The following is a 20,592-nucleotide window of genomic DNA, read 5'->3' as shown; positions in this document are numbered from 1 at the left end:
CATTTGTTTTTTTCCCCTTTGAAGAAATACTAATTCAGGCTTGTTTTTTTCTGTACTCTTTTCCCTTCTATGACACTGGAATCCAATCACCTATTCATGAGCTTTGCACCTAAATATTTTCTCACAAGGTGAGCCTTTTAGAAGGCAGTAGCTTGCTGCCTCCTTTGCCAGTCCAGAAAAAGAGTGTGATTCCCACCTCAGCCTCCCCAAACCCCTTCCCTATCTCTTTCAGAAAACATCCTCTGTTTAGATTAATTTCTAGAAGACTTATTCAGAAAAGGGGGGTCAGGAGAGTAAAATGCAGCTTGATGGAATCGACAGTGGATTTGAAGTCAGGATCCAAATGGAGTCCAGATTCTGCCACTCAGTCATCTCCAATCCTTGCTGTTCTGTCCCTCTGAAACACTCCCCTCCCCTATCCAAAAATGATTTTTAAAAAAGCTTTAGCAGAAAACCTCTTAAATATATACATAAATATTTTAACTTGCTTCTCCTCTCCACTCCATTCAACCTGTAGCTTCCTAGGTTTTATCCGTGAATGCTCTCTCTATATTTTTTTATTTGTTTTTAATATCTATATAAAGATGAGATTTTTTTTTTAAGTGAGGAAACTGGGGTTAAGTGACTTGCCCAGAGTCACACAGCTAGGAAGTATTATGTGTCTGAGGCCGAATTTGAACTCAGGTCCTCCTGACTCCAGGGCCAGTGCTCTATCCACTGCGCCACCTAGCTGCCCCAAGATGAGATTTCTAAAGAGGAATCGTTTGTCTCCTTGGTTCATAGGGATATGAGTGTACTTCTGAATTCCTGTCTTCTCCCCCATAATTTCACCTCTTGATTTAAATAACCTTGGTTTATGATGCTCCATTCTAAGAAATAGTATTTTCAATTTTCCCTTTCACTTCCACCCTCTTTGCTTGTCCTCATTTTTTGAGCTTTATCTATTTATACATTCTCTCTCTTTGTTCTTTAAATGTTCCTCAAAGTGAGAGTTTAAAAAATCATAATAGTCTTGTTCTTGAAACATGTTAACATCAATTTATATGCTTAGTCTTTTATGCTATATGTACTTGTTTAGTGTTCTTAAATTTATTTTAATTAATTTGTATGTCACCTCTACCTTTTTCAGTAGAAATGATTCATATTAATCCCTTTTGCTGACAATCAATCTTCTTTAACTGGTGAGTTAAGTCAAATTTGCAGGATATTTTGGAGGGCAAAGGTTATTTTTAAAAAAATAAAGAGGCAAATTTCCTTTGACTTTTGTAATATCATTCCAGTCTTTCCTTTTATTTCCTGTGGACTGGAAATAATTTTGTACTTCTTGGATTGTTCTTTTCTTGTATTGTGAAGAGAGCCCTCTTGGCTTAATGCATATGCTATTTAATATTGAAGTTCTATACTAGAGCTTCACTACAACATTTCTAGGTGAGTCATTTACTCCTATGTGACCTTGGGCAAATTCAACTTTACTAGTCCTTGGTTTCTTCATCTGTAAATTGAGGAGATTGAGAGATGATCTCTGAATCTATGCAGTTCTGTGAATTTGGGCTTTCTATGTCAGAGACCTTGGATTCTCCAAATATATACTTTATTCTCTCCTTCTAGTACTTCTCCTGGAAGTTACCTAGTATGATTTCCCAAAATATGTAATTTAGGCTTTTAATTTCATTGTATTTTTCTGGGTACTAATAATTTTAGATGATTTTGCTGGATTCTTCATTTAAGGTTAGCTGCTTTAGCTTACAGAAATCTGAAACACCCCCAACTTTGTCTTCTTTCTTATGTTTTGATGTGGTTTCTTCCGTCTCTGCATTTTTGAGTTCCATTTTTTTTTGTTTGTCATTTTGATTTTTTCTTTCAAAGCTCTAATTTTCATCCTTATTTCTTCTTTCATTGTTGTTCCAAACCTTTCTATAAGTTCTTGAAGTCCTTTCATCATTATTTTTCCAGCAGTCTTGTGACTATATTTTCCCTGTCTTCTGGAGTTTTGGCATCATTTTCCTTGACTTTATAGTATTTATTTCATTCAGTCTTCTCTTTAGTTGTTTACTCTTTTTAAAATCTATTTGATCATTTTTCTAGGCAGTTTTCTCTTATGTTAGATTCTTTCTGATCCCTTTGTTTGTTGAAATTAATTTACTTTATCTAGCAAAGTTTTTTTGCTCCTTTGTGGTGCTGGAAGTGAACTGAGTTTAGACTGAGTGATCTTGCAAGAAGCCAAATAGAAGTCAGATAGTTCTAATTGCTATTCAAGTGAACCAAAATCCACAACTTTACAACTTCCATTGCTCATAATTCTGCCTTCTGGGTCCAAGCAGAAAAAATGATCATCTCTCTTCCACATGACAACCTTTCAAACACTTGAAAACAGATATTATGTCATTCGTAAGTGTTCTCTTCACTAGGCTGAACATCTCCAGCTTTTTCAGTTATTCAAATTATTGCATGCTCTCCAGTCTCATCACCATCCTGGTTATCCAGGATTTAATTTAATTTAACCATAATATTAGATGTCATGATTGTGGGCAGTAGTGGATTTTAGTAATCAGTTGAGTAGATCAGTTTTCTTTCAGTAGGATGGCTAAGCTAGGACTTTGTTAGTAGGATGGGTAGAATGAGACTGTTAGTAATATAGGTAGGACAGGGCTTTGTTAGTAGGATGGATAGTATAGGGCTTTATTTTTAAGATGTGTAGAATCAAGTTCTGTTAGCAGAAAATATAGGACAGACTCCTTTTTAGGTGTTTGGGTGTCATGATTCTCTGACTAAGAAAGGTAAAGTAAGATTTTAGTAGTGGAATTGCTGAGATAGGAACCCATTCAGAAATGTGTTAAGTCTTTTAACCGAAAGTTCTTGACACCTGAGCAAAAATAGCCAGCCATATTCAGTTTTTTGAGGTCTCCTTTACTTTGGGGGCACCGTTTTGTAAACTATCCTTAAAAACTGATTTAATAATCACACCCAACTACAGGTACCACTGTGATCACTTTCTCCACCTTCACAGTAGATACTGAACAAATCAGGTGTCAAGGCAGTTAGAATGATATTTATATTTCAGTGCATCATTGATTCAAATTGACAAACATTTATTAAGTGCCTACTATATGAAAGGCGCTGGGAGAACAGGGATGAAATTAAAACCTAGCCTCTGCCCTCAAGAAGCTTGCATTCTGTTGGGGGATTCACAGATAATTAAGTGCATGATGATTTGAAGAGGGAGAGAATGCTGAATGGAAAGGCCACTCATGGAGAGATGGCAGCTGAGTTAAACCTTAAAGGTTTCCATCTAAGGATTCGAAGAGGAAGAGGAAGGAGTACATTTAAAGTGGAACATGTGACGAGTTCAGAGAACACAAAATAGGTCAGTTTGGATAGAGCATAGAATGTGCAAAAGGGAGGAATGTGGAATAAGCACTGTTGCACTGATGTGCGCACTTTCTCCACTGGTTCAGGTTCAACCAACTTTCGTCTTCTCATTCTCTATATTTCGTCTTTATGTCTTTTCCTAAATCTCCCATAGGAGATCTGCTCAACATAATTGAAACCTCCATGTATTTTTTCTAACATATTCCATGACTACAAGCATAACTCTTGGGCTACTGCTCTGTTACCTCTTACTGTCATTACTGGACCAGCCCACATCCTTTCCCAATTACAAATGTATACATTTCCTATATGATTCCTTTTATACCATTTCTTGCATTCACATCATCATAATGCACTACAGTCTACTCAAGTCTGCCATTGTTCTTTGGGCCGTCCCTAAGTTTTATTCTTCAAAGAGTGAATGTTCCATGATTCGTAGACACAGAACACTAACAGAACAAGCTTGAGAGTAAAAATATGGATTTTTGTTTTGGTGAACAACCTGGGATGGTGCCATGTGATTTTCCACATATCACATAACCTGCTTTCTTCTGGGCTCAGTTTATTGTGCATTTACAGTGCTTGTCTGATTCATATGTATTTATGGACTAACTCAAGTCTTTCAACTTCATGATGTAGTCTGGACGAGAGGAATTCTTCCTTGATTATTTTCCCTATGTGCATTGAGAGATTGTAGATCTCACAAAGGATATTTGTAGAACATCATTTATACAATATGATTTGTAAATAGAAGTATCTGAAGCGACTTGCTATCTATGGAGGATCCTACTTCCACCCATCCTCAGTGATTGTGGTGTCACGTCTTTGTCAAGTATACTTCTCCCTGTTTTATATTTTGCTTAATGTTCATAAGCGGGGGATCTTTGAGCAAACAGCTCCATGGTTGCACTTACCAAGAAATCTTGTATTATCTTAGCATATATGTGCACAGAAGCCACAGTTTTGTAGAAGAGCCTTTAGTGACATGTTGCTTTACTAAGTCAGACTGTTTTTATATTATCAACAAAAATAAACAGTGGGAATCTTGTATTCTCTACACACTGCGGCTGATTATGCAACCATGAAGATAAGAGATGCGGTGGAAAATTGTTTTTCAAAAACCTGCCTGTTTCCCTTCTCATGTTTTCATTGAGGATATCCTCAATACATGGGTAGCTCATTCTCATCAAACTTTTAGAGATGAGAAAGTAAACATGTTATTGGTGTTCTCTCAGTCATAATTTTTTTGATAGTAGTCTAGGACTTTTTTTCATTCGTTCAGTATCTTCCATTCTTTCAGATATCTTGAACATCTGTCTCTCGGTGCTTTCAAAATTATGTTGTCTCTAGCATGAATTTCTTCAGTGTATACTTTATGTGGTCCAGCTGCTGTTCTAATCTTCATCTTCTTTTCACTATCCTTTCTATACCAGGGACAGAGGTGTTAAGAGTCCAAAAGCAGTGCATCTAGGGTCACTTGTGATGAAACTAATTTTTTTTTAAATTAAATTTTTTAAAATTAAATTTAATTTCTTTCATTACATTTTAGGTTATGAACTGTCTCCCTTCCTCCCTCCCCACCCCATACTAGAAAAGGCCACCATTGGACACAGATTTATAAATATATGTAAAACCATACTAAACATACTTCTCTTTATCAGTTCTTTTTCTGGAGGTGGATAGCATCTTCCTTCATAGATCCTTTGTAGTTGATTTGAGCATTTATAATACCCAGAATAACTTGGTTGTTCACAACTATTCTTTGAACAATATTGTTGTTACTGCATACAGTGTTCTCTTGGTTCTGCTTATTTCATTTTCCATTATTTCATGCAAGTCTTTCCATGTTTTTCTAAAATCAAACAGCTCACAATTTCTTACAGCACAATCATATTCCATCGCAATCACATACCACAGCGTGTTTAGCCGTTCCCCAATGGATGGGCATCCCCTACATTTCCAGTTCTTTGCCACTGGGAAATAGATCTAATAATGGTATTTCTGGGTCAAATGGTAATATACAGTTTTATAATTCTTTGGGCATAATTCCAGATTGCTCTAATAGAAATTACCATAATCCTCAGAGAAGTCAGAATGAATGATTCTAATTTATTTGGAATAAATATCACAGGCATTTATTTTTAAATCCTTTATGGTTCTACTCTGTTGCCTCATCATGGCGTGGAGATGAGCTTGGATTCTCAGGATTCAATTTCTGGATGGTCCAGTTAAACTAGACAGGCTTTGAAGATGAGCCTTGTGATAGATTGTGCTTCTCTGATGTGAGAACCACCCTTGCTGATTTCAGAGATTGATTCCCCACATTATCGCTGGTCTCAGAAACTTACTATGTGATCCTGGACAAACCACTCAGCCTTCGTCTGCCTTGTTTTCTTCAACTGTGAAGTGGGGATAATAATAACACCGATCTCCCAGAGTTAGGGTGAAGATCAATGAGATAACATTTATAAAGCCCTTTGCAAACCTTCGAAGATCTATATAAAAGCTAACTGTTAATAAGCACTTGTTGGATTAGATGCTAGCCTACATTTATAAAGTATTTTACGGAAAGATTGAGTTGCTTGGGCTGAATCACTTGTTTTAGTGCCAAAAGGTTCGCTGCCTAATTAGTTGGTAATAGAGCAAAAGTTTAGGTTGGCTTTAGACTTTTTTTCTCTTGGGATAATTCTCCAGGCCTTTGCATTGTGAGCGTGCAGCTATCCCTTTATCCTTCCCCAAGTTAGTGTTGATGGTGCTTATGGCAGAATGGCCTCAAAGATAGCCAAAGCTATAGAAGCCTCCCACTGTAACCAAGCACTCGCACCTCGGCTTAGCCCTCTCTTTCAGTGTCTCCCTCTCAGGCTAAGACTTCCCACATTCCTGCTTGTTTCCATAATGAGAGATGGTATTGTCAAGAAGAAAGCTTGGTTTGATTCTGGCGGATGAAGAGGAAAACATGTAGGTGACTTGGGTTTGGGCAATGGGGAAGAGTCAGTAAAAAAAAAAAGTCATCCAATTGTGACATGCTGAAGTTTATGGGTGGCATATCCTGCTGATTTTGGTAAAGCTGAGCTTTGAAAACCCGGTCTTTTCAGAGAGGGAGTGGGTAGATGTGTCTAGAAGCTCAGAATTTCTATGGCTTATGAGCACTTTATTGAAAATGCCAATGGTGTTGACCTGAGGAAGAAACAGAATCGTGGTTTGAGCAATCCTCCATGTTGAAAGGAGACTAGAACTAATGAGATCAAAAAAATAAGAGGGAAGAAGGAGAGAGACATGGAGAGAAGCAGGCAGAAAGGCAGACAGATGGATAGACAGACAAAGCCAGCCGGACAGACGGATGGATAGATAGATAGATAGGACACTTATTGAATACTGTGTGCCAGGAAGTATGTTAATCAAGCAAGCAAAACAACCCGTGCCTTCAAGAGGGAAAGACGGCATGCGAGAGACAGCTGGAAAGGGGAGGAAGTACACATGACAATTTGTGGTGGAGATGGCCATGAAGTAGGGTGCAAGTTTGATGGTCCAGATAAGGTAAAAACTCCCCTGACAGAGCTCAGCATCTCATGGGCAGGGTCCAAGATTCTGGCTGGAGGAAGTTAGGGGTTATGGCATGGTGTGGGGATGGCCAGAAATGATGAAGAGACAGAGACTGGACTGGATGAAGTCTTTACGTTCCCTTCCAACTCTGACATTCCACGAGTCTGGGATCTAACGCCCGGCCTGTTAGTGGTCTTGATTCAATGTTGTTTCCACTCTTATCCTACAGTCTTCCTTTATGCCTTATCATGGTGTGAAGGTGACCTTGGGTTCTCAGAGGCTTTGCCAGCAAGACATGAGCTCTGGCAGGCCCTCCTAAGCTGGACGTGCTTCAAGCAGCCCAGTGATGGATTATATGTTGGCTGTTGGAGGAACAGCTCAGCTAAATGTGGAGAGGCTTGTCGCCAGACAGGTATCTCCCAGAGGATACAATTTTTGGTCACTACTCATAGTGACCATCTACTAGGTGAAGGAGGGGTAGTGATTTGCATTGGTGGAAATATTTTCCACATTAATATCATCTGGATTTTTGAAGCATCAATTTCAGAAACATGTCCATTGGTGGATGTAGGGGGCACTTCCTGATGCCAGGTCTCTAGTGTTACAGGGGAAGGCAAGGATGTGTGGCAGGTGCTGAATCAGGAACCGCGCCCCTTCCCGGAGCTGATGCCATGCCCAAACGGGAGGCTTCTGTGCATGAACTGAGATTCTGAGACCTGCTGCCTCATTCAAAAATACTTCTTCCTTATGCTTTTGAAATTTACCTGCCTAGCTCTAAGCCCCTGGTCCAAGGAGCTCTATCTCCAGGCAGGCCAGTATTCCTCAGAATTTTAACTGGATGGAGCCCAAGACAAAGGCTAAAGAGGAAAAGGTATACCATCAGGAATAAGATAAATCCTGTGGCATCAGGCAGGTCTGTGAATAATCTGCCAATGGCATGCCAATGCATGCCATAGTTAATGTCAGGGTCAAGGATTACTGTAAGTGTGCATAGGGTATGGGCCAAGTTTGTCATAGAATATCCTGGAACAGCTGGCTGTCAATGTAGTCTCAGTGATTTCTTTCAGTGCAGTATCTCTAGTTTTTTTCCTTTATCTTTCACATTTTCGGCACCCATATTTTTAATATATTTGTATATGTGTGTGCTTTAATCCACTGCTTGCAATGAGAGAAGAAATTGGGATGTTCTGGACACAAGGAAATGGCGCGTCGAGCAGTAGTTGTCCAAACCACAGGTTGGTTTCTAGATTGTTGAAAGGAGTCGAGATGGTTTGAAATATTGCTGAAAAGACATAGACTTTCATCAACAAGAAGCTGCTGACAATGGCAGGAACACCCATTTGTGTATAGCCAAAGGACCCATGAGGAGTGGCCATGTGACTCAGTGGAGCTTATGCCAGCGACCCCCAGATGTGGAGTGCCCCCATCTTTGTGGCTGCAGTCTGCGCCCTCCTGTTCCATCCAGTGTCATCCCCATTCTTTAAAATGGTGCCACAGGCTTTGCATGTGTGTGTATGGTAGGTGTGTGTGTGTGTGTGTGTGCGCGCACATATGTGTTACACTCAGAGATACAGGTCTTTGGCCCAGGGCAGTGCCATTGTCTGGATCAGGGAAAGGGAGGGAGGCAATATGATTGGGGAAAATGTTGAACGTTGTGATTTTCCACGTCCTTAAAACTGCTCAATAGCTACTCTCCACGATTTATCAGTCTATCAGGTTCCATCATTTCCATTGGTTTCCCCTCTTTTAACTGGTTTTCTCTTTTTAGTGCCCTGGTGTGCTTGCTATTATGGGCTTTTTGCCCCATTCTAAGAATGTTAGACACTAAACTTAATGACAGTATGAGACAGAATCTCATTCAGTGTGTACCCCCTTGATCTCTTTTACTTTATCAGTCCCCAAATCATGTACATAAAGAACTCCATCCAGCGTAAGCATAGGGGTGCTACCAGATCCATATATGTGTGTGTGTGTGTGTGTGTGTGTGTGTGTATGTGTGTGTATGTATGTATTGACCTGAAGATACTAGCTATATAGCTATAGGCCGCACATTGTGGTACATGTCATAAAATACTCTAGTTTTGGGAAATACAGTTTAGGAAGCACATTATTAAATTGGAGAGGATGGTGAATGGACTAGAGACCCTGGCAGTATGAGAATTGGTTGAAGGGACTGGAGATGATTGTTCTAAAACAAATGACTTTTTAGGATTCTTTAAATAGATGAAGAACTATTGTATGAAAGAGGGATTAACTTCATTCTGCTTGGCTCCAGAGGGTGGAACTGCAGTAATAAACAGAAGTTGCCAAGATAAGAATTTGACTCAATGCAAGGAGGAATTTCCTACCATTAGACCCATATAGCATTGGAGTGGGATGCCAAGCGAGATACTGTCCTCAGTAAAGATTAGATGACTTGCCATGTATTTGATATAGGGGATTCTTGCTCTGGGGTAGAGATTAGGAATAATCTCTAAGGTCTCTTCGAGTACTGGCATGCCATGATTCTCTGGTTAATACACAGGTATATAGAGTCAAACCCAGCATGACCAAGGAATAGTGGATTTTTTTTTCCTTCTGAGAAATTTACATAATGATAATCACTTGCTCACTAAAAAGTGTTTCTACAAATTGCTTTTTAATGACACTGTGAAACTGGGAAATCAAACAAACATCTCTTTGGAAATTAAGTCATCAAAGAATTTTATCATTGGAAGGATTTTGGAGGTCATTTAGTCTAGGCTTCTATCCAATTCATAGACCTCTAATAAAAAATCATTCAGCTTCTGCTAAAATACTTCAACTAATTGGGCTCTAGCTACATATTAAAGAAGCCCATTTTAATCTAGGGCATGTCAGTCAATTGATAGGCCAGTCAACAAGCATTTATTAAGCACCTAGTATGTGCTAAGGGCATGTAAGTGGTACAGTGGATAGAGTCAGGAAGACCTGAATTCAAATGTGGCTTCAGATACCAGCTGTGTGACCCTAGGCAAGTCACTTAACCCTGTTTTGCCTCAGTTTCCTCATCTGTAAAATGAAGTGGAGAAGAAAATGGCAAACTCCTCCAGTATCTTTGCCAAGAAAACCCCAAATGGATTCAGACATGACTGAAACAGCTAAACAACAGAAGGAAAAAATACCCTCATTTTAGAGAGAAAAAATTATTAAACAACAACAAATTATGTACTAGGTACTGTGCTAGGTGTTGGAAGACAGAAAGATGGACCATTGACTTTGAGGAGTTTACATTATATTGGAGGAGTAGAGCTTCTTAACTGTTAGGAAATTTTTCAAATAGAATGTGCCTTTCTGTGACTCCTATCCAGAGTTCTGCCCTCTGAGGCCAAGCAGAACAGGTCAAAGACAACTATTTTGTCCCCCAAAGACCTTTTCTTGTAAGTCAGATATCCCCAGATGATTTGACCAGTCTTTTTATACTGGTTTTGAGTTTTGAGTTCCTTCACTACCCCAAGTGTTCTGTGGGCCTGTTCCAGTTTGTCAGTGTCTTTCCTAAAATGAGGCCTGACTTCGAACAGCTGAGGATGATGGAGCTTCCCCTGCTCTGGTTATGTTAATGTAGCCAACAAGAGGTACAGGGAGTAGCTCAGGGAAGGCCATAGATCGTCCCTTCTAGTCTATTCTGAGGGCTTCCATCCCCTCAGGCATCTCAGAGAAAGCTGAGGATCCTGCATTATTCTCACTTAATTCTAGGTGGTAGGGGTACCTAGCACAGGTTAGAAGTAGGTCACAATTTCATCTCTGTAAGATGATCACCTCTTTTTAATTTTTTTTTTATTTTAGGGATTTTGTAAGAGCTTTTATCCAGTTTAAGAAGCCAATTGTGGTCGCTATCAATGGGCCTGCTCTGGGACTGGGTGCGTCTATCCTGCCCCTCTGTGACATAGTCTGGGCCAGTGAGAAGGCCTGGTTTCAGACACCATATGCAACCATACGCCTCACTCCTGCCGGATGCTCCTCATACACATTCCCACAAATCCTCGGTGTTGCTCTGGTAAGAATCCTTGTTTTGTAATTGCCTTAATGATCTTTGCCATCACCTGATTGTTTTTACCTGTTCATTATTGATTAGTTGATATTGATCAACTGTTGGACATGGGGTGGGGGTGGGGAACTGAATTCAGATTCTGCTTCAGATGCTGAATCGATATGTGATACTGGGCAGGTCCCATAGCGGCTCCCAGCCTCAGTTTCCCTTTATGTAAAATGGGAATAAAAAACAGTATCTATCTCCCAGGGTTGTTGTGAAGAACTGATGAGACATATGTAAAGTGTTTTGCAGATGTTAAAGTGACAGATAAGGTAGCTCCTATTTCTATAATGTTTTATAATTTACAAAGAGCTGTCCTCCCAATGACCCTGCCAGGTAGGTAGGTTGAGTAATGCTAGCCTAATGTTAGAGCCCATGAAGCCAGAGTTCAGAGAGTATGGAGTGACTTGTTTGTGCTGACCTTGTATCACAACCAGGGTTCAGATCCAGGCCTGCTGACCATTTTCTACCACATCTTAACTTTTCTTATTCAGGGTTCAAATGAACCTCTGATCACATTGTTAGCTTGCTATGAAGTTGTACATACAAAAGACCCTGGCTGGTCTTTCCCAAGTGTGCCAGGAGAACCTGTCATTCAAGACACAGGGTTGCGCTACCGCTTATGGACCCCCGAACAGTCTCCTGGATCTCCCAGGCCACATTTACCTGCCTCCTGCTCAGATGCATGGCCTCTGAGATGAGCTGTTCCCCAGCAGTCCCCAGTCCTTCCAACGCCCACCTCATCTAGCCATCCTGTCCTAAGCCTCCCTCCATACCCCCTTCAGGGAACTGGGCTGCTTCAAACCTCTCTTTGAGATGGGGCACTCAGTCTCACTCCATGTCCTGCTGCTGGTGACCATCTTGTGACTTTGTGGTAAATATGTCTTATAAAGGGCATTCAAGAAAGTGGTCTAGGACCCTGAGTGTGCCACCAACCCCAGTCCCAGAGAGAAAAATGTAATAATCCCACCCCTCTGAAGGGTGTCGTTGTCTGGGCCCTGCTTGTGTTAGCTAACATTTATATAGTGGTTTAAGGTTCGCAAAGCATTCTACTAATATTAGTACATCTTCACAACAATGCCATGAGGTAGGTGCTGTTACAATGCCTCATTTTATAGTTGAGGAAACAGAACTTAAATGATTTCCCAGAGTTACATAGCTTATAAGTGTCTGATGCTAGATTTGAACTCAGATCTTCCTAATTCCAGGTCCAGCACTCTATTTACTGTGCCACTTATGCTTTTTTGATTCCTTCTGAGAAGGGAGAAAGTACTAATAACTTAGGAAATCAGAACAGGCTTCATATAGAAGGAAACACCTGAAATGTGAGCTTTGAAGAAAGGTAGAGATTCCATAAGGTGGAGATGAGGAAAGAGTACCTCCAGGCATGCTAGAACCATCTGGCCAAGATTCTTTGGAATAGTTCTAATTATCAGGTGGTTTAAATTGAGACTAAAATTAGCCTCTCTGCACCCTTTGCCCTTTCCTCCCATCTCTGCCCTTTCGGGCCCAGACACAATAAGTCTGGACCCTCTCCCATGTGCAGTTTGAAGATGCTTTGTGGCAGCCTTCTTTCTCCTCAGGCCAGGGCGGACAAAGCAGGAGTCCCTGCGTGGTGTCTGATATCTGTGGCTCCTCCCATTCCAGTTCCTGCATGCTAAAGGAGAGCCTGGGCACTGGGGGAGGCAGAACGGACATTTTCTGTGGATGCTTAGCTGTTTGACAGGCAGTTAGGCATTCCCGCCCATCACGCTGGACTACCTGCATTAGGCCATGCCCTGGTGCATCGCCAGCTGACCGTTCCATGCGCTGGGCTCATTTATTTGTTAAAAAGAACTCTCTTCCCCTCTGACATTTTTATAGAAAGATGATGTCTCCGTGGCTTAGGTGGGAGGAGTGCTTAATGCTGCTGAGCCTGGGGAAAATCATGCCCACCTGGGGAATACACAGTGGGAGGAAGCATTGAAGGGTGGGGGCAGAGAGCCCATCAAATCCTGGCTCTGCCATTTGCTGGGTAACCTTAGGCAATTTAATAATTGCAGTAGCTCAAAGGAAATGTGAGATGCATAAATTTCAAGGCATCTCCACCCCAAATGTTGCAATGGTCTATTGGTGCCTGACCTGTGGTAGAGCCTTCCCAACTCATATTGGTCTGATCAGCCACAGTCAGACACACTGCACCTTGACCCCAACATAGTGACGTCATTTTGGTCCTCTTGGAGAACCAAAGATGACAACCACCCAGGTTTCAGCAAGAGCATTTGAGTTTTCTGTTTTTCCACCTAGAAAGTGGGGAAGCACCCAGCAAATACAGTCCAAATAATCCACTCTTCCTGCTCTTTGATTTTGAATCTCCCCCACTGCTACCAAGGTGGGGGCGGGTCACTGCAAACATAAAGGACTGAGGAAATCATTGTACCTTTGAAGGCCTTAGGAGACCTCATGGAAGTCAAGCTAAGCCACAGCTACGGGGAATTATCACTCATGGGTAGAGACCTTCCTACTCTTCCCTCTCCCAGGATGAGGGGGCGTGAAAACATTTGTTGGTGAAGTTTCCTCTCCCCAATGACACAGATTTGCAACAGTGCCCTCCCCCAAGCTCAAAGGGGAGCACCAACAAATTTTGGAGCTGGAAGACCTATCAAGGGCCATGTGGTCCAGCCCATACTTCAGTAAAAATGCCTTCTTTAGCAGGACTTCTCAGCATCCATAGTCCTTCCATAGGGTCCATGGAGAGGTTTCAGGGGTGTTCACAAACTTGGATGGGGAAAAATTTCATCTTTATTTTTACTAACTTCTAACTAAAATTTAGCATTTACTTCAACACAACAAAAGATTAAGAACTCCTGGTCTATAAGATCCAGTCTTAATTTTCAGTAAGTTTTTCCTTACGCCAATCAAACCTAAATTTACATCTTTGCCAATCAAACCTAAATTTACATCTTTGCCACTTGCGTTCACTGCTCCCCATTAGGCCCACCAGGTCCAAATGAAACAAATTGAATTCCTAATCCCAGTGACAACCCTTGAGAGGCTTGCTGACTGACAGCCATTGTGTCCTCCACTAAATCTTCCCTTCTCAGTGCTAAACATCCCGGCTCCTTCCACTAATCTGCATTTGTAATGAATTCAACACCCTTCACCATCCCAGCTGCCCTGTCTAGACTCTCTCCAGTCTATCAATTTTGTTGTTGTTTAGTCATTTTTCAATTGTGTCCGACTCTTTTGGACTCCATTTGAGGGTTTTTTGGCAGAGATACTGGAGTGGTTTACCATTTCCTTCTCCAGCTCATTTTATAGATAAGGAAGCTAAGGCAAACAGGGGTAAGTCAGGTGCTCAGAGTCACACAGCTATTAAGTGTCTGAGGCTGGATTCGAACTCAGGTCTTCCTGACTCCAGACTCAGTGCTCTATCCACCGCACCATGTAGTTGCCCCAGTTTATCAATGGTTCTTCTTAAATAGGAAGTCCAGAATTGAGCACAATTTCAGATATGGTCTGACCAGGGCAGAGTACAGTGAAGACTATTACTTGAATGGGGGTAGGGCATGCTTCTCTGCCATTCTTACATAAACGTAGCAGGATCTATATAAATGTTAGCTGTCATTATCATCATTATCCCAGGGTGGTTCTGAGAATCTATTAAGATAATATTTATAAAGCACTTAGCATAAGGCCTGACACATGGTAGGAGCTATAGAAATGCTTGTTTCCTCCCTCCCTTACATCTTCCCTAGTTTTGTACTTGTGAAATTAATGTCTTCAATCCGTGACCATTAATCAAATTTCTCTTATTCACCTCAGCCTGACATGCTAGCTAGCTTGTCAAGAGCTTCTCTTCATCCCAGCTCTGTCATTTAGGGTGTTAGCTATCCCTTCCAGCCTTGTGTCCTCTGCAGATTCGAAAAGTGTTCCTTCTAGGCGTCTGTCCACAACGTTGATAAAAATGTGAAACAACACCAAGCCGGGATGGATCTACACAAAGAGATGACCTTCTAAATTGACATTGACCCCTGGGTCCACCCATTGAACTGGTTATTATACAGCCAGCCAGTCCCATGTTTTTATAAAAAATAACTTGGGATACTTTATCAAATGCTTTACTTAAATCTAAGTGAAATGGAGATTCAGCATTTCTCTGCCCCATCAGGTTAGTAATCTTGACAACAGAATAGATTTATTAAGAGCCTACTATGTGCCAGGCATCGTGTAACTATTATCTCATTTGATCTTCACAACAGCTATGGGAGGTAGGTGCTATTATGATCCCCATTTTACAGTTGAGGAAACTGAGGCAGGCAGACATTAAATGACCAAAAGCTTATAAAGTGTCTGAGACCAGATTTGAACTCAGGTCTTCCTGATTTCAGGCCCAGCGCACTATCCACTACACCACCTGGGTGCTTCTGAGTAAAAGGTTAACTTAGTATGACCTATTTTTGATAAAACCCTGCTGGCAGTTAGTCCAAAACATAGCTAATTACACCCCACCCTCACCTTTATGGACTTTCTTATTTCTGATGAGGTCACCACCATCCTTCCATTCACCCAAGTTTACAACCTTGGAGCCAGTCATCTTTAATTCTTTACTATTTCCTTCTCTCCCTCCCCTGATATCTAATCATTTGCCAAATCTTGTCTGTCTTACTTCCACAAATATTTCTAATATCCATTCCCTCCTCTCCACTCACATGGAGTATACTCATAAATATTCCCAGCTTTCCAGGGGAAATTTTAAAAAATGTGCTGTGACATACTTTTAAATTTAATCAACATTATTAATATTTTCTCCATCACTTTCTTAAGTCTAGACAATCAACAAAACAATAAATTAAGCCCTGATTTGTGGTGCTTGCAGATTTTCTGGGGTATAAATTCTCAACCCTAACAATTTAACAATTGCCTCTCCTGACCTGGTGTGAGCTTGCTCCAGCCTGCTTCTGGTCACACTGTAGTCTAGTCCGTGCAATCACCACCTATTGCCTAGGCTACTGAAGTAAGGCTGCTGATTGGTTTCCATTCCTCCAGGTTCTCCCCTCCATATGCCTCTAATTAGCTGACAAATGAGGTTCCTAAAGCGCAGATCAGACCAAGAAGCTCCAGTGGTTTCTTGTTACTTCTCTGATAAGATATAAAATACTCTCATCTTTAAAGCCCTCCAGTCTACCTCTACAGGCTTACTGCACATGACCCCCTTTATCCATTCTCTATACCAGCCCAGCTGACCTACTTGCTGATCTCCATTCATTCTATTCCATTCCCCACTACTGAGCCTTTCATAGGCCGTTCCCTATGCCTGGAACGCACTCCCCATTCATCTCTGCCTCTCATATTCCCTTGATTCCTTGAAGGCTCAGTCCAGGTGCCACTTCCTAAAGAAAAGAAAAGAAGAAAAAGGCTTTTCCTTATTTCCCCAGTTGGTGTTTCCTGATCTGCAATTTTTTTTGTATCCATTTTGTATTTCGTTTCTGTCAACATATTTCTCCCTAATACAATGTAAGCTGCTCGCGGGCTAGGAACATGTTCTTCTCTTTTTTATCCCCCTTGCACCTAGTGTAGTGTCTTGTCCAGAATAGACGCTTAACAAATGTTTGTTAAATTTCAAGTGAATTGAATTCATCTTTTAAGCAGCAGAGCCAAGGTTTGAGCCTGGGTCCTCCAGTTCCAAATCCAATGTTCTTTCTACTTCCAAACCTGCATTCCTTTTAGTACACCATTCTCTAAGTCCCTTTAAGACCTAACAATCTATGACCCACTTTCATACTTTCTGTCAGTCTCTAACAGGCATATTCAGGCAAATGCTATATTTAGTGCCAATAATTGGGATAGAGGAGTTACCTCATCTCAGAAGCACTTTAGAAGGGAGGCAGTTTGGTAGTTAAAGGACCTGGATCTTGACTGTTATTTACTCTGTGTGTGTGTGTGTGTGTGTGTGTGTGTGTGTGTGTGTGTGTTGTGATCACTTGTTGGGAGTGTTGCAGAGGGGATCTTGCATGATTAGGGATGGATAAGCCTCCATGCCTTTTGAGGTCTCTTCCAGCTCTGAGATGTTGGGATCCCTCAGGATGTCCTTGTCTTTGCCCTTTGCAGGCCAACGAGATGTTGTTCTGTGGAAGGAAACTCACAGCTCAGGAAGCTTGCAGCCGAGGGCTCGTGTCCCAGGTCTTCTGGCCAACCACTTTCAGCCAAGAAGTCATGTTGCGTGTCAAAGAGATGGCCGCCTGCAGTGCTGTAGTAAGTACTGGCCCCTCCTTCTGCAGGAGAACTCCTCAGGATCTGGGGAAATTCTGCCTATCTGCCTTTGGCACATTGGGAAGCTTCCCAGCCCCTTTTTTTGAAAGGAGTGACTTCCTCCTCTTTCTCCATCCCCTTGTGATTGATTGAATAGTCTGCCCCAAAGATCAGAAGAAAATCAGGCTTTCTAGACAGGTAGGTTTCCAAAGCTTTGTTTCAAAATATGTGTACAACTTTGAAAGGAATAAAGAGCAAAGGACATCAAAATAACTTAAGAACAATGGATGGAAAGTTACATCTACTGTTCTTAGGACCCGAGAGCTGGAAGGGCCTTTAGAACATAGTAGAGGTGAGAGTAACAGAATATAAATAATAGAACGTTAGAGCCGGCATGGCCCTTGGAACAGTATCATAGAATTTCAGTGCTAAAAGGGCCATTAGGACATAGAATATAGAATACCCAAGCTAGAAAGGATCTTATAACATAGAAAAATGTCCTAGAAAATAATCAGAGCTGGGAGGAATCTCAAAATGTTGAATATGGAATGGCAGAGCTGGGAAAAACCTTAGAATATAATTCATAAGATATCAGTACTCACAGGATCCCTACACCATCTAGATCCCAGAATGCCACATCTGGAAGAAGGTGGTAGAAAATAGAATTTTAGAAAGGTAATGGGTCTTAAAGACCATTTAGTCCAATACCCTGTCTTTACAGAGTGGGGAACTAAGGCTCAGAGATGTGAAATGCCATGGCCAAAGTCATAGAGCTACATTACAGGCAAAATGAAGACTAGACCCTGGGTCTTCTGACTGCAAGTCAGTATTTTGTTTTGTTTTGTTTTCAGAAACTCATATTTTCTCTTTAAATTTGTCATGTACTTGAAAATGGAAAGAATTCAATTGATTCCATTCAACTGAACTCTAACTGGTTGGCAGGGGAGTCCCCTAGTCCAGCCCCTATGCTCAACCCACACTCAAACCAACCCTTGCTTGCTCAAATTATGCAAACTTAATATAATCTCTCCAGCAGGTCACCCAACCTCTCATTGAAGACATCTAGTGATGGGTTTATTCATTACCCTGCCAAGGCAATCCATTCTACTTTAGAACTGCTCCAAGTGTTAGAAAGCCCAAGTCTGCTCCCCCTGTGATGCAGAGGAAGGCTATGGACCCTGTAAGCCTTGATCTGCCAATCATAGATTTGTCCTTGGGAACCAAGAAGAAGGAGTCTAATCCATCTTCAGATGGAAGAGTGATAGCATGAACCTCCAAAGTCTTTTCTTCTCTGAGTTAATATCTTTAGCTCCTTTGATGACCCCTCTTATTGCCCAGTCTCCAGTGCTCTCCCCATATTGTTTACCCTTGCCTGGATACTCTCCAATTAGTCAATATATTTCTAAAAATAGGACCCCAGAACTGAATACGGTTTTCCAGTTATGGCCTGTCTAGAGCAAAGGCCAGTGGGGCCAACAGGTCTCCTTTTCCTGGGCCCTCTGCTTTTGTTATTGCAGTTAGGGATCACATGAAGAGAAGTTGAATGTACTAATGACCACGTCAGTAAAAGCCCTAATAGCATAACTTAGGAGGAAGTTAAGCAGGAGTGGGAAGCCTTCCTTCTGAGAGCATTTACTTGTATCAGTATCATCCTGTTGTATGGGTTCTTGGCACAGTCTAACATCCCCATTTGACTCCTAAGTCTTGAAGCAAAGAGATTCAGTCCAAGTACCAGCTTATGATTAAATGTAGATTGTATCTCTTAGAAGTCACTCAGAGCCCAGTGAGTAATATCCTGTTTAAGTAGTAAGACAGAGAAAGTCAGTCATGTAGCCACTGGGATACGTAAGAGCCTAAGAAATGAAATTTAAAGATAAGTCTGCTGGTCTTTTTCCTTTTTGTTATTGTCCAGTTATTTCAGTTGTATTTGACTCTTCATGACTCCATTTGGGGTTTTCTTGCCAAAGATACTGGAAAAGTTTGCCATTTTCCTCTCCAGCTTATTTTATAGGTGAGGAAACTGAGGCAGACAGGGTTAAGTGACTTGACCAGGACCACACAGCTAGTAAGTGTCTGAAGCCAGATTTGAGCCCCCAAAGATGAGTCTTCCTGATTCCAAACCCAGGGCTCTATCCACTGCACTGCCTAGTTGCTCCAGTCATTTTCCTAGGAAGGAATAATTTAGTTCTTGAGTACCAACTGCTTCATTCCTCAGTCACTCCTCTGGAACTGGTAGGGCCATTCTGGGCATCTCTTGCTAAGCATTAAGTTAAAGCCCCTTGTAACTGCTCAGAGAGTGAGTCCTGGGACTTACCTGCAAGAGTTGCCTGGATGGTTGGATTATCAAATCCCACTTTCTCATTTTGCAAATGCAGAAACTGAGGCCCAGAGTGTCTAAGTGATTTGCTCAGAACAGCTGGTAAGTGTTTGAGTTAGGATTCAAGCCCAGGGCTCTATAGATACATCTTTTTGGCATCCATCCTGGTCATAATGTGTTCACCTTAAACTAGACTTACCTGCCCAACTCCTACTCTGGTGGGATCATGGAGGCAAGAGGAGTTTACACTTAAGGGAGAAGCATCTGGGGCAACAGAAAGAACATTGGAGTTCAAATCCTATCTCTTCTGCTTACTAGCCGGGCAAGTCACTTCACTGAATATCATGGAAAAGAAGGAAGGGAGAGAGAGGGAGGAAGGAAGGAAGGAAGGAAGGAAGGAAGGAAGGAAGGAAGGAAGGAAGGAAGGAAGGAAGGAAGGAAGGAAGGAAGGAAGGAAGGAAGGAAGGAAGGAAGGAAGGAAGGAAGGAAGGAAGGAAGGAAGGAAAGAAGAAAGAAAGGAAGGAAAGAAGGAACATCTCTAGGCCCAGTACTTTTTCCACTGTGCCTTGAGTTGCAAAATAATAATCATAGTTAATATCTATATAGTGCTTCAGGGCTTACAAACATATATCATTTCATCTGATTCCCATAATAGGTATTTTTCCATTTAACAGTCAATCCTTAAGCATTTATTTAGCACATACTATGTCCCAGGAACTCTGCTAAGTGCTGGGATATAAAGAAAAAAAGAAAAATCAGCCATACCCAAAGCTCATGGAAGTTGAAATGATTTACCCATCCAAGGTCAGAGGGCAGATTTAAAACCAAGTTTTAACTTCAAATCCATCGTTCCTTTCACTCTTAAAACGAAGGGGTTGGACTTCACTTTTTTGTGTGTCTGAGACCCCTTAACCCATCAGTCTGGGAAAGGCTATATAGATCCCTTCTCAGAATCTCATTTTTTAGGCATGAAATTAAATACACAGAATTATGAAGAAAACCAGTATACCAAAATACAGTTACCAATTTTTTTTTAAGTTCACAGACTTGAGGTTAAGAAACCCTGAGCTAGATGAACTCT

General features: G+C 41.3%; 1 protein-coding gene across 2 annotated transcripts in view; it reads left to right on the top strand.

Annotated features, from left to right (window-relative positions):
• Positions 1-20,592, top strand: part of CDYL2 (chromodomain Y like 2) — a 218,203-nt gene that overhangs the window by 188,932 nt on the left and 8,679 nt on the right. For both annotated transcript variants that reach the window (XM_020964871.2, XM_078149473.1), the window contains 2 exons: positions 10,717-10,927; positions 17,054-17,197. In XM_020964871.2, coding sequence (XP_020820530.1) covers positions 10,717-10,927; positions 17,054-17,197 — 355 coding nt within the window. The remainder of the gene's footprint in view (positions 1-10,716; positions 10,928-17,053; positions 17,198-20,592) is intronic.

Source organism: Phascolarctos cinereus, unplaced genomic scaffold, assembly GCF_003287225.1.
Source record: "Phascolarctos cinereus isolate Bilbo 61053 unplaced genomic scaffold, phaCin_HiC Scaffold_2;HRSCAF=192, whole genome shotgun sequence".
Classification (NCBI taxonomy): domain Eukaryota; kingdom Metazoa; phylum Chordata; class Mammalia; order Diprotodontia; family Phascolarctidae; genus Phascolarctos; species Phascolarctos cinereus.
Note: the sequence above shows the minus strand (reverse complement) of the source record. Positions and strands in the feature narration are given on the sequence as shown.